Here is a 15,132-nt window from a genome sequence, read left to right as displayed (position 1 = left end):
GTATTTTCTGTTTCGTTTTTTCCCTATCTTGAGCTCTGCTGTAATATCTCATTATAACATCATCTTTACCAGAGTTTGAATTAAAGAACTTAATATATTGGGGCTGCCCCAACCATTAGGAACTGAATAAAAAAAATGATACTTCTTTGTAGGACTAGCAAAGTACAATTAATCATAATTATCTGATAGCGATATTGATAGGACTTTCTTTTTCCTCGGAGATATTGATAGGATTCGTAAGAGATAAACTTCGTATTTGCAATGATTTCAACTTTCTGTTTTTCTAAATCATGCTTTGCTTACCTTCTGACCCCGTGTTCATTATGCAGGTTGTGGGGTTTATTGTTGGAGCAATACCCCAAACAAAAGGACTATTTGTTGGCCCAAATCCTCCTCTTCAAGTTATCCAAGATTCCATTACCTTATTGGGGTGTGTAATTAAATCATTATTATTTCTATATTTATTATCACTTTTCTAGCTTGTTTTATAGTGATTTAAGTATGGTGGTTGTAGTAAAGGACAATTGACCAATGCATCAACCATTTTGCTTACAAATTCTACACTGTTGTCACAATTTTGACCCTTGTACAGTAAGGATAGTTTTATGAGCTTGAAGTTGTGATGTGACATGCTTCAAGTAGTATATAGATTTTGTACTTCATGAATATTTTCAAGTTAGATGCCAACAAACTCAAACAATAAATGCCCCTTACAGAAGAAATGGCACATATATGAAAGAAGACACTGTTTTCTTTCAGGCTGGAATACATAAGGTCTAATGAAGGTTTATATGATATGAACAGTTTCAATTTTGAGTGTTAGCGAAGATCTTGTCCTAATGGCAAGAATACACTTAATGTAGTCAAGCATGGCACCCTTTCATGTTTTTCTTGTCCTACTAGACATCGTAGTCACACATCAAACTTGTAAACCAGAAGTGTCTGTGGGGAAGGTGAATTTTCATTGTGTCTTTCACTCCTATAATTTAGTGGCTCCTCACATGGTGCATCATTAGATTTCAAACATCAACGTCCAAAACATGCAAAAAATCTCTCTACACCAACACTAAATCAGGTTACCCCTTTCTCATGTTCAGTCATCTAAGTCTAATTCGAAGCTTCAACCTCTTAAATACTTTCTTCTCAATGTAACAGTGTCCTCTTAGAATACTTAATATCCAATTTATGCTGGAGGGCCAGAAACATTATGGCAGGAATCAATAAAGTGTGATACACATATTCATCCAAAGCTACTAGATTATCATAATTTGGCTGCCATGTTTGTGTTAAATTATGGAGAATATGAGACAGACGAAAGAATGTGAATGAATGAGAGATGTATTATTTCAGTGTCTCATCAATTATATATATATATAACTAAGAGATTTCATTATTCTCATTAGGAATTGGTCACCTAATTTATAATGGTTAAACACTCAATAAAATAAGATGAACGTGAGATTGCATATTATTAACAAGATATACATATTAACACATAGTTTTCATCTTCCAAGAGATAACTTGGACCTCAATGATTGTTGGAATTCGTCCACACCAACCCTAACAAATTAGGTGTCCAACAGGCCCCCCTTAATCCAAAGGGGCATATATGAGTCCAAGAAGTGAGCTGAAATACAAAAGTGCATGGAAGCCAATCGTTGGATGTGCTCAATGAGGTAGAAGAACACTAAGTTTCTACCAATGGTAGTTTAAGGCTGACCACCAACTCTGGAACTAGGCTTGAAGCAATTCCTAAAATAATTCCGAATCTAGTTAAATGCTGAAGTCTTCTGCGAAATGGAAGTGCTCCCTCATGATGGTTTAAAGATGACCACAAACTAATGAAGTGGGTTGCAGAAGCCGAAGTCTTCTCGAAGTGGAAGTACTCCCTCATGATGGTTTAAAGATGACCACAAACTAATGAAGTGGTTGCAGAGGCCAAAGTCTTCTGCAGGTGGTGGTTTAAGGTAGGCCACCAACCAAAACATGCTCATGGAGCATGAATTTGTCTCTGGATACAACTCTGAATTTGACTATGGTTGTCTCTAGCTCTAAGCTCTAGCAGTTGACTCTAGTTCAAGTTGTGGCTCATGTTAGTTTTTGTAGCATCGAATGTGTTCTAGTCACGAAACTTGGTCGAGGGGCTATAATACATGAGATCTCCATAACCTAGAAATCTTTTCTAGAAACTCCACCAAGAGATGACTTAATTAGATTATTAACCTTTTTTATGTTTCCTAAGTCTAAACTTAAGAAAAATGGTTAATTAATCATAATTAATTAAGTCAAGGTGAGAATTCTCTAGAAACTCACATGGATCAACTCCGATATGATCTTGACTCTTGATTAAGTTTTAATCTTGGCCATTGGTGCTTCAGCAGAAGATTATAAGAAGAAGTCGATGGGCACTTGGAGAATACGCATGAGACACTTGAAGGAGTTTGATTTCCTTGGAGAGTTCGATTTTTCCAGAGAGCCAGTAGTACTAGGAGATTTTGAGCTTCAGTAAGGAATCAGAGACATAGAAGGGCAGAGACAGTGAGGCTGGAGGAAGCTTTCCAGATCCGGCGAGTGCATTTACAGAGAGGTAGAGATAGCCACAGTGACGCTAACGTGGAGGTTGCGCAGAAGCCTCTAGAGGGAATTTTGATTTAGCTAGAGGAAGGGTCGTTTCACGAGCTAGTGGCCGAAAGAATTTACAGAGAGCCAAGCCAGAGGAGTCTAGACCAACGACAGTCAGTCAGAAGTAGATCAAAGGCAATTCCTAGCTAGCATATTTTAGGCCTATGCAGAGGTTGATGCAGGGCCTACACAGAGGCAGTTGGGAAGTCAGTGTAGAAATTAGGTTGTAGATTTGCAATTGCTCATGAAGTTTTAATCAAAATCACAAGACGCAAACCTACTCTATTGCTTTGCGGACATTATTTCACAATTTAGAACAAAAATCTTAGACATGCAAGAAGAAATAACACACATGCAACAAGTATTTTTAACTGGGGAAAGAAATCTGCTAAAAACCCCAATGCCTGCTTGCATTAATCAAACGAATATAGATGCATTACAATTGCTTTGTTCAACTGAGCACACCCTGCAAGTGCATAACCTATCTCTCTACGCACTGAAGGCCTCTGACCCAGACTTAGTCAAATTTTGCCTCTGCTTGAGCTCATATTTCCTCGCGTTGTTCCTTGAGAAATTAGGCCCTGTTATTTAGGAAATTCCTCAAATTGAATTGTGCATTTCCTTAGGCTAATCATCTGACTACATGCAACACCTATACACTCAAGATTAGTCTACAACTAATGTTACACTGCCTTGGAATCTCCACCTCAACTGGGTAACTTAAATTCTCTGCATGCACTAGCTATTTTGGGTTGATTGATCAATTAACTGGATGATCACTGAGTTTGACTGAAGTCCCACTGCTTAACTGACCTTCCACTAGTTCCTCCAAAAGTTGGAACTAGTTTAACTGAAAACAACCTAAGATAACTGACCTTGATTGCTACAAATTAGCAATCACACATGTTGAACTGAACTCTAACTCCTCCAACTCGAATTTACTGAGTAAACTGGGTGACACAAGCCATGTCACACAAGTTAACATCATCCAAGTTGTCTGCTGATGTGGAAATTCGAATTTTCTCAATTTAATCAAGGCAAAATCAAATTGAGAATTTCTTGCTGCATTTTTCAACACTCCCTCTTAGCAAGAAAGGGATTATCAACCACCCCTATCTCGCACCTGTGGAAGTCGAACTTCCCTCTTGACAAGGCCTTTGTCAAAATGTTAGCTTCTTGTTCCTCTATCGGAACGTACTACAACAACAATATCTGCCTTTGCACACAGTCCCGTAAATGGTGATATCAAATAACTATATGCTTGGATTGATCGTGAAAAACAAGATTCTTGGAGAGCTTGATGAAACTTTGATTATCATAGTAGATCACAATTGGATCCATCATTTGACCAAACAATCCAACAATTATCTTTCTCATCCAGATCGCCTCACAGGCTGCTTGATTGGAAACCATGTATTCTACTTCTGCCGAGCTGAGTGCCATAGATCTTTGCTTTCTACTATACCAAGAAACCGCTACGGACCCAACACTAAAAATTCCACCTGATGCACTCTTTCGGTCTAATGGACTTCCCCGCCCAATCTGCATCTGTGAAGCCACACAACTTCACTCCCTTTGTCCACCTATACCATAGTCCAAACTGAGTAGTTCCTCTGACATACTGTAGAACATGCTTAGTTGCCTTCCAAAATAATTTGGCTAGCCTAACCATAGCTTGGCTCAGCTGGTTGACTACATAGCACATATCTCGTCATGTATTCACCAGATACATTAGTGAACCCACCAACTGTCAGTAAACAATAGCATCCACTTCCTCACCTGAAGTGGAATCCTCTTTCCTCCAGTTGGTTGCTCGAGGTGTCTCTGTGGGTTTGCAACTATCCATGCGGAACCTCTGAAGTATCTCATTGGCATACTTGCCCTGAGAGACAAATAGTTCCCCATTGCCTTTCTATACTTCCAATCTAAGGAAGTAGTGCATGAGACCCATGTCCCTCATTTCAAACTCTCTTGCAAGGTCCTCTTTGCAAGATCTGATCAGCTACTCATCACTAGTTAAAATGAAATCATCAACTTATATGGAAATAATCAACAATTTACCTTATTCCAAGATATGATAGACATTTACCCAAACCGTTGAAATAGTTATCAATCCTGGTGTACCAAGCACGAGGTGCTTTCTTGAGACCGTACAATGCTTACTTGAGTATGCACACATGAGACTCCCAATCAAAGGCCTCGAAGCCTTCTGGTTGCTTGATATACACCTCCTCCTTAATAACTCCATTGAGGAATGTTGTTTTCACATCCATCTGGTGGATCTTCCACCCCATCTGTGTAGCCAGAGCAAGAATTGATCTAATGGATGAGTACCTTGCTATAGGAGCAAAGGTATCCTCATAGTCAATCCCCTCAACTTGAGAGTACCCCTTGGCCACAAATCTGGCCTTGTATTTTTCTATGCTTCTGTCTACTGCATGCTTTACCTTGAAGATCCATCTCGAACCCACAACTGATTTGTCTGCTGGTCTTGGGACCACTTCCCAAACACTGTTCTTTACAATGGATTCGTATTCCTCCACCATTGCATCAACCCATACAAGTTGCTCTACTGCTTCCTCAAAAGAGGATGGCTTAGTCTCTACAAGCTCAGTCATTAGAGCCATGTAGCCAGTGTACCAATTTGGTGACCTTCTCTGCCTACATTGATTTGAAGGAGCACCCACATTCTCCCTTGCATCTTGCACAAGTCTCTTAGCTTCCCTGGTCCCTTTTCCGCTTCTCTGGATGGTTTTGCTTGAGTGGCTATTTCCACTCTCTGCTCCTCAATTTATGGTTGCTCCACAACTTCCTGAGGCTCCTCCTTTGGAGCTAAAAGCTCCTCTTCTAGTGGGATCTGAAGCTCCCTCTCAAGAGAGCACCGCATCGCTTTATCTTCATCAAATTTTACATCCCTTCACACAACTGTTATTTTGAGGGATGGCAAGTACATCGGTAGTTGTGGGGAGTTTCTATGTAACCCACAAATACCCCGAATTCTACTGTCGGCTCTAGCTTCTTCTTTGATTCTTTGGAGACATGGCAGTAAACAGAGGCTCCAAAAATCCTGAAGTGCGACACATCCAACTTTCTCCCTGAGAAAGCCTCCTCCAGTGTAATCATGCCCAAAATTTGATGAGGACTCCGGTTCTGCAAATAGACTATTGTGTTGCATGCCTCGGCCCACAAATGCAGAGGTAGGCCTTGGTCATGCAACATCGCCCTCGTTTCTCCCACAATGCTACAATTCTTTCTCTCAGCCAACCCATTTTGCTGTGGATTGTGGGGTGTTGTCAACTTTTGTTGAATGCCTTCTTTTGTACATTTTAAAAAAAATTCATTTGACACGTACTCACCTCCATTATCGCTATTGAGAGCCTTCACCTTCTTTCCCGTTTCTTTCTCAACCAGTGCTTTGAATTCTATGAACTTGGAGAATGTCGCATCTTTCTTCTGCATGACGAAGATCCAACACTTCCATGAGAAGTCATCAATAAAAATGACAAAAATTTTGTGCCTAGCGGTGGAGGCTATTGAGAAAGGTCCACATACATCAGAGTGGATCGTTTCCAGGATTGCATGTGATTTGTTGTCTCGAACATGGAATGTGTATTTTGTGTACTTCCCCAAAGTACATCCTTTGCATACATCTTGCTGCTCAAGTGCTCCTTTGGGGAGGCTTGTGGTTATCTGCTGCATGATCTTCAAAGCGTCATGATGCAAATGGCCAAGTCTTCTATGCCAAAGTTCACCGACATTGCAGCTTTGCACCTTCTCTGCCTTTGTGCTCAATGCAGCACAATCCTCCACATCTAGCTTGTACAAGTTCTTCACACGAACCCTAATCTGCTTCACCTGTCCCATGGCTATGTGTCTTAGGAATGCCTTTCCTTTGCTGAAGATCACATCATAACCACGGTCTTCCAAAACTGCAATAGAGACGAGATTTTTCTTTAGGCCCGGAACGAACATGACATCCTTGAGCTTGAGGGGGGAGCCTGACTCCCTCTGAAAGGTGACTGTACCAATCCCGGTCGCACTATACCTTCTGTCATCCCCCATCTCGATGTGCATCTGCAAATCTTTCTCCTCCAGGTCACTGAAAAAATATCTACACCTTGTCATGTGGAACGATGCACCTGAGTCCAAGTACCACATGCTCCCCATCACTGTGCTAGCCATGCATGAAATGAGGGTAAAGTCAAGCTCGAACTATGAAGCCAAAGCTTCACTTGTTGCTCCTCTTGAGGTCTTCTTGCTTGTCTTCTTGTGTGGACACTTCGTGGCATAGTGCCCAAATTCATGACAATGGAAGCATTTAATTTTTGAAAAATCTTTCTTCTTGTCCCCTTGACTGGATTCTGGTTTGGATTGGGATTTCTTCCCTTTTCCGTTCTTTTCCTTTCCAGCCAATGCAATTTTTTCTTCATCCTCGCCCTTGGATGAAGTCCCATATTTGGTATTCCGCCTTATTTCCTCCTGTACCAAATTGGACCATAAGCGCTCCCAATTTGGTAGTTTCTCCCTCCCATTCACTGAATCTTGATAGTTATGCCAACTCTTGGGAAGGCCCAGAAGGGCTAGGCTTAATAAGCCATCTTTAGGGACATTAACACCGACCCGCCCAGTTCATCATGACATTGTGTGAACCTGCTCAAATACTGCGGTATAATGTCATTCTTCTGCATCTTGATACTTCGAAGTTTATCCTTGAGCAACAACTTACTATGATCACTACTGTTCTCAAACAATTATGTTAATTCTTTCCACATCATGAGCAGATTTTCTTTTCCGTAGCGATTCAAGACAATATGATCCCGTACTCCTTCCAAGATTATTCTCCTCGCCTTGGCTACATCTTTATTCCACTGTGCAAGGTCCTGGACATCAGTTGTTGGTGGTATTGGAATATTTGTCTTGACATATTCAGGTAATCCGTTGTCATCTAATACTGTCTCCATCCAGTCCTTCCATGCAACAAAATTTGAGATGCCTTCCAAGGCATACTCTAGCCTTAGTCCATTGAATGCCATCTTCTTAGCTCTAAAGAAATCTTGCTACACTGATCTTCAAATTCGAACCTCTGAGAAACAACTTCGAATTTCCTGCTCTAATGTGAATCCAACTCTGATACCATGTAGAAATTAGGTTGTAGATTTGCAACTGCTCATGAAGTTTTAATCAAAATCACAAGACACAAACCTATTCTATTTCTCTGTGGACATTAATTCACAATTTAGAACAAAAATCTCAGACATGCAAGAATAAATAACACACATGCAACAAGTATTTTTATCTAGGGAAAGAAATATGCTAAAAACCCCAATGCCTGCTTGCATTAATCAAATGAATAGAGATGTATTACAATTGCTTTGCTCAATTGAGCACACCCTACAAGTGCATAACCTATCTCTTTGCTCACTGAAGGCCTTTGACCCAAACTTAGTCAAATTTTTCCTCTACTTGAGCTCCTATTTCCTTGCACTGTTCCTTGAGGAATTAGGCCCCTATTATTTAGGAAATTCCTCAAATTGAATTGCGCAATTCCTTAGGTTGATCATCTGACTGCATGCAACACCTGTACACTCAAGACTAGTCTACAACTAATGTTACACTGCCTTGGAATCTCCACCTCAACTGGGTAACTTGAATTCTCTGCATGCACTAGCTATTTTGGGCTGATTGATCAGTTAATTGGATGATCACTGAGTTTGATTGAAGTCCCATTGCTTAACTGAACTTCCACTAGTTCCTCCAAAAGTTGGAACTAGTTTAACTGAAAACAACCTGAGATAATTGACCTTGATTGCTAAAAATTAGCAATCACACATGCTGAACTGAACTCTAACTCCTCCAACTCGAATTTATTGAGTAAACTGGGTGACACAAGCCATGTCACACAAGTTAACATCATCCAAGTTGTCTGTTGATGTGGAAATTCGAATTTTCTCAATTTAATCAAGGAAAAATCAAATTGAGAATTTCTTGCTACATTTTTCAATAGCCAGTTAGATTGGTTTGATTGAGCCAAGATTACATGTGGAGTGAAGAAAATTCCCCACTAGATTTTTGCCAGTATTTTTCTCTGATGGATTTTCAAACTCGGCATCCAGTTGTACTCAAATTTTCTCTCACTACTGGATAATAATAAAACCCTCATCTGCTGCACCGATTTTCCCAAGTTGAGTTTTTCCAAGGACATTTTTCCAAAAATAACTGTCATATTTTTATGTGTGTGTGCTAGATTTTCTTAGTTTCCATCGCTATTTTCTTCTGCAGTTTATTTGTGAAAATCACAATGTGAATTATTTGATATTTGTCGTAGCATACAATAGATAAATTGTTAAATAGATTAACAATTAGAAAAATAATTTCCAGTTGTTGTGATAGATGAAATTTTCACATGGTATCAGAGTGTGAGTGATCAGTTGGGAAGCTTAGAAGCGGAGAAGGGAATGGAACATAACATCAGTACAACATAAGAGTATTTGTTTGTGGACTTGAGTAGAAAAGTAAGTAGGTAAATGTATTATTGATAAAATATGATAATTGGTGGTTACAATTCTTCATGACAATCTGCCTATATAGGCATTGACTGGCCACGAAGACAGAAGGTCACATCTTTTGACCAATGTCCCTTCATAATTAATGCGACATTAATTAATTAATTACTATTAATATTTGTTATTTAATCTTTATTTACCAATTGATGTTTATGAATATTTTATTCCTAACATTGCCAACCCCTTTAGAGATGCTTTGTCTTCAAAGCACAACCAGAAGGGTTTCCTCTAGTTGAAAATTGTTGCTATGGAATGGCATCCTTTCATTGACTGGTGCAATCTTCATGAGTAATTGTACCTTCCTTGGAACTGGGAATGTTAACACCATTTAATTTATAATGTCGTCCTTGCCAGTTAAACTCGATGAATTGTTCTTCAAGGTTTGTAGTATAGCTCCCTAGTTGTATTAACCATTCTGCACCTAGAACTACATCCATTTCTTTGAGTGGTAGGGCAAATAGATCTGTTTGTAGCTCCAGTTCTTGTATTTGGATTGAAACTTTATGACATTCTCCTATTTCCTTGAATTTTTTTCCAGTAGCGATAGACATGGTCAGGTCCTTGATTGGGCATATACAAAGATCAAGTTGTTTAGCAAGATTGATGTTTATACAATTGTGAGTACTACTAGAATCTATAAGTATATTGACATTTCTGCCTTTTATGAGTCCCTTGAGCTTTAGGGTTTTAGGACATAGTCTCCTCCTCATGTTTGTTGATGGTGTAGTAAGCTTAATGTTCCTTCTTGGAGATTGGCTCTTCTTTCGAAGATGTGGTGATATGTATTTTGCAGTTGCTTGTTGTTCTTGATTTCCAGAAGAGTTACTATTTTCATCAAGGTTTTTCTAGTCACATGAGATTGCAGCTAATGATGATTCCTCAGAATCTGAATCTTCACTATGTGTGACAACGATTCCTTCATCACGTTCTTGTACTTCAATTTGCTTCCCATCTACTATTTTATAGTAGTGCAGGGATGTGTCTTCACATTTATGGCCTGGCGTCTAGTTTTCTCCACATTTGCGACAATTATTTTTCCTTTTTATTTTTCTTCTGGTTCATTACTTGAAGCATCTAATTCCTTCTCGACTTCATAAATATATAATTTCTTGTTAAGGCATCTGTGTCCTGATGTCCATTTGTCTCCACAATACTGTCCGAGTGTTATTGTTGGTCTTCATCTTCCTTGAATGATGACATTCTGAGCTTATGTTTTCTCTCAATAATTATCGCTGCATGTCTAGCTTCTTCAATCGTTTTGGGTTTATATAGTTTTAATTCTTCTCGAATATACTCTTTAAGGCCACATCTATACATTTTTAGTAGCTCTTCGTCAGAAAACCCTCTGCCTTATAGCTAATACTTCTTATCTGTGGGTGTATTCGCTTACAGTTCCTTTTTTTTTGAGGTGAACGAATCTTTTGTAAACATTGTCTTTTTCTTCGTCATGGAACATTTTGAGTAGAACTTCCACAAATTTTTTTCCAATTAAACGCACGAGCTTCACATTTGTTGGACCACCATAGGAACCAATCATACGCTTCAGCTTCCAGGTTGTTGGATGCGGTCATGACCTTCTCTTGTTCACCTATTGGTGGGTTTTCTCCGAAGATGGCGTCCATTTTATTTACCCACACAATAGCGCCCTTACGGTCCTTACTATCGTACTTAGGTATTTCCCTTCTAATTCTATGGAAGTTTCTTTTGGAAATTTTGTATAGTACTGACTTCCTTAGAATTGTATACGCAGTATTCATGGGACTTTGTGCATTGATGGGAATGCATGACTTGGAAAAACTCTGCCTTTTGGAGTCTTGGGACTTTGTGGTGACTCTTGTGTGCTTAAGGGATTAAAGGGTGGATTGACTCCTCCCATAAACTAGCTCATCATGCTCTTCAATTCTTTGATATCATCTGCCATTTGGGCTTGACTACTAATTAACTTTTCTTGGCTTTTTTTGAATTCATCTTGTTTTCTTTTGACATTGTCGAGGCGCTTGGGCATTCTATCAAATTCTTCTTGAAATTTCTTCGAATTTTCGTCATTATTACTCCCCATCTTAGCTTTATTTTTTTTCCTAGGAGACCCAATTTTTTTTTTAATTAAATAATAACAATGATAATATTATTATTATCAATTTTTTTAATATAATTAAACTAATTAAGCAATATAATTAATTATATTATAACCATATGTTATCTATAGTTACTATTCGAATGGTTATTAGTAACTATATAATTATATTGGATATATATAGTTTTATGAATTGTTACGAACTTGTTTGAAGACGAACGGGAGACGCAATTGGTGGATCACGTCGTTTGACTAACAACGACGATTAATCGTGTCGGGGAGGGTGGCCCAATGGACATGAATTCCTGTCAAAGCAGCTACCAGTCTCCAGTTCAGTGCCCACGCAGTCAAGACGAGACGGGAAACAAGGCGGACAGGGACAATGTGCGGACGATGTCGCAGCGGAGGTTGTCACATACATGCACAGTGGTTGGGGTGAGAACAGCAATGGGGGTTGGGATGTGGGAACAACGATGCACGATTTAGATGGGTTCAACGGAGCAGAGGAGTGTGGGATGCAGTGACAAGGGTGTGTGTGGATGAGAGACATCGACAGCAGTAGAAAAACAGACAGAGTGTGGATTATGAGTGAAACCAACACAGGTGGAAGGATTTGATGGGCTCTAATACCACTAGATCATAACATCAGTACACCATAAGAGTATTTGTGTGTAGACTTGAGTAGAAAAGTAAGTAGCCTGCCCAATAAAGACTTTTTTATTAGCTAATGAAAGGGGGTAAAAATGGTTGTCGGTAGCTGTAGGTCGGGAGTAAGGCCTTTGATAAAATATGAAAATGGTGGCTACAATTCTTCGTGGTGGTGTGCCTATATATGCATTGACTAGCCACAAAGATAGAAGGTCACATCTTTTGACCAATGTCCCTTCATTATTAATGGGACATTAATTAATTTAATTAATTAATTATTATTAATATTTGTTATTTAATGTTTATTTATTAATTGATGTTTATGAATATTTTATTCATAACAGGGAATTTCGCTGTTCAGAGGGAGGAATGGGCCAAAATTCTCAGAGGCTGCGCAGTACCCAGACAGGCAGTACAAATTGTTGGGGCAGGAGTTCTGTTTTTCTATGTAGGTTGGCAGAAAATTCGATTTGCCTAGGACGGTGATTCCGACAATTAGAGGGCACAACAACAACTCAGAGTTTTGTTGAGAAGATTTATGTTTGCTCACAGAGGGTTTTGCAGTATCAGAATCAACGTCGGGTGGAAGATAAATTGCACACACAGAGGGGGATTTCTCTTAGAGGGTTTCTCGCCAAGAAATCCGATTTTTTCCAACTACAGGTGGCAGTAGCAGCTAGCAGAACTGCACATTCCAAGAGGGAGTGCGAGTAGCAGAGCAGCAACTGAGTAGAGGAAGAGGGAGTTTCCAGACCAATTTCAGAGATGGCCATAGCTAGGCTTAGAGATCAGGATAGGTTGGACGAAAGCTCCAACTATGCCATCTGGAAGGTTAGGATGTCCTTCTTTCTAGATGAATATGGCCTAAAAGCCTATGTGGACAATGTTGTAGCAGTACTCAAGGATGTAGATCAACTGAAGGAGTACAGAAAGGAAATGGCGAAGGCAAAGCAAATGATCTTAGATGGAGTCTGAGATCATATAGTCTCGCATATCTCTAGCAAGAATACTACTAGGGAAATGTGGGTAACTCTCTCCACGCCATATCAAAATTCTTCCAAGCAACGGAAGATGTTTCTCTAGGAGAAGATGAGAACCATCGGGATGCAGAAGGGTGAAGGCATAGATCCCTTCCTCACTCGGATTCAGGAGGTTTGAGATCAGCTAGCAGCCGTTGGGGAGGCACCCCAATCCACAAAGCGTGTACAATTGGCACTAAAAAGTGTCTTAGAGGATTAACAAGTGTTTGTCCAAAGCATATTGGGTAGAGATACTTTTCCTGGTTGGGACCAAATGTGGGCCGATCTATGCAGGAGGAGTTGAGGTGAGCTTTAGTAAAGAGCACTATCAACGGTAGCAGTAGTAAGGTCGCGAAAAGTGAGAAGGGGAGAATGTGGCCCTAGCATCTAAGGGTCCCAACCAGGGATAGGGGGAACAAAAAAAGAAGAAGAAGGACCTATCAAAGGTCAAGTGCTTCAGGTGTGGTGAGTTCGGTCACTACAACATGCAATGTCCTCTCAGGAAGAAGGACCAGTAGGAGAAGCAAGACCAACATGCAACATCCACAGAAATAGGAAAACTTTCCTCTAGGCTAGAGGAAGAGTATGTTATGTTTGCAGATATACCTCCAGGAGTGAGGTGGGGTGATTTGGTGTTGTAGCCCCAGAGAGCTACAGGTTTGGGCATGGTCCACTGAGGAGCTCACCTCATGGATCATCACCTGGCTATGGGGGCCCATAGTATTCAGTAACAGGATGGATCAGTGTCAGAGATGCAGTTACACTCCAAGATGACAGTTGCAGACTAGTAGCAGTCAGGTGCTGAGGAGCGCAGTGCAATGTTGGCAACAGTGCAGAGTGGCATAGTGTAGAGTGAGCAGCAACGCAGATTCTTCAGTGACAATGCAAAGGCTAGTATTGGTTAGGACTCAGGAGACAAATGCATCATACTAAACACAGTTGATTCAATATTTTGGATGCTTCTCAGTTGCAATTGTTGCAGTTGCAACAATAACAAATGAGAGGGAGTTGCAGTGTAGATGCAGGGTTAGTAGCATTACGACAATGTCACCAGCAGAACAGATGCAACATCAAAGTTGCGCAATGGTTGGTGGGCAGCAGCAGCCAAACATCAACAGCATGACAGGAGATGGTACAGAGACAGGGTGTTGTGGTTGGGTGTGCAGCACTAGAACACAGTCCTCGCTAAGAGGGAGTGTTAGTTTTTGTAGCATCAAGATGTGTTCTAGTCATGAAACATGGTGGAGAGGATAGAATACATGAGATATCCATAACCCAGAAATCGTTTCTGAAAATTCCACCCATAGATGACTTAATTAGATTATTAACCTATTTTTTAATGTTCCTAAGTCTAAACTTAGCAAAACTGGTTAATAAATCAAAATAAAATAAGTCAGGGTGAGAATTCTCTAGAAACTCACATAGATCGACTCCAATATGATCTTGACCCTTGATTAAGTTTTAATCTTGGTCGTTGGTGCTCCAACAAAAGATTATAGGAAGAAATTGATGAGCACTTGGAGAATACACTTGAGACACTTGAGGAGTTCGATTTCCTTGCAAAGTTCAATTTTCCCAGAGAGCCAACAGTGTTAGGAGAGTTCGAGCTTCAGTAAGGAAGCAGAGACAATGAGGCCATAGGAAGTTTTCCATATCTGGCTAGTGCATTTGCAGAGAGGCGGAGATAGCCATAATGAGGCTGACACAGGGGTTGCGCAGAAGCCTCTAGAGGGCATTTTGATTTAGCTCAAGGAACGGTTGTTTCAAGAGCTAGTGGTCGGAAGAATTTCTAGAGAGCCAATCCAGAGGACTCCAGACCAACGACAATCAATCAGAAGCAAATTAGAGGCAGTTCCTAACCAACGTATTTCAAGCTTGTGCAAAGGTTGACGTAGGGCCCACACAGAGGAAATTGGGATGTCAGTGCAATTGGCTTGATTGAGCAAGGATTTCCTTTGGGGTGATGAAAATTCCAATCTTGCAGTTATCGTTATCGGGATATTATTGGCAAGGGACAAAATCAGGAAAAAATTGGAAAAAATCATAAAAATCGGGAAAAAATCTTAAAATACAAAAATATTCATTTTTTTTCAATTTTTTTAATATCTAAAGCATCTACAACATAAAATAATACATTGACACATAAATATGATAAAATAACTAATATATAAGAGGTGTAATATCCTTTCTAGTGCTACATCACACA

General features: G+C 39.9%; 1 protein-coding gene across 2 annotated transcripts in view; it reads left to right on the top strand.

Annotated features, from left to right (window-relative positions):
* Window positions 1–15,132, top strand: part of LOC149154712 (protein PIN-LIKES 7-like) — a 306,565-nt gene that overhangs the window by 219,654 nt on the left and 71,779 nt on the right. For both annotated transcript variants that reach the window (XM_089440625.1, XM_089440626.1), the window contains exon 8: window positions 330–430. In XM_089440625.1, coding sequence (XP_089296751.1) covers window positions 330–430 — 101 coding nt within the window. The remainder of the gene's footprint in view (window positions 1–329; window positions 431–15,132) is intronic.

The sequence above is a fragment of the Pinus tabuliformis genome, chromosome 9 (assembly GCF_031772625.1).
Source record: "Pinus tabuliformis cultivar Carrire ecotype Pingquan chromosome 9, CPIR1, whole genome shotgun sequence".
NCBI classification, from domain to species: domain Eukaryota; kingdom Viridiplantae; phylum Streptophyta; class Pinopsida; order Pinales; family Pinaceae; genus Pinus; species Pinus tabuliformis.
The sequence above is the reverse complement of the archived record's forward strand: the minus strand, read 5'-3'. Positions and strand labels throughout refer to the sequence as shown.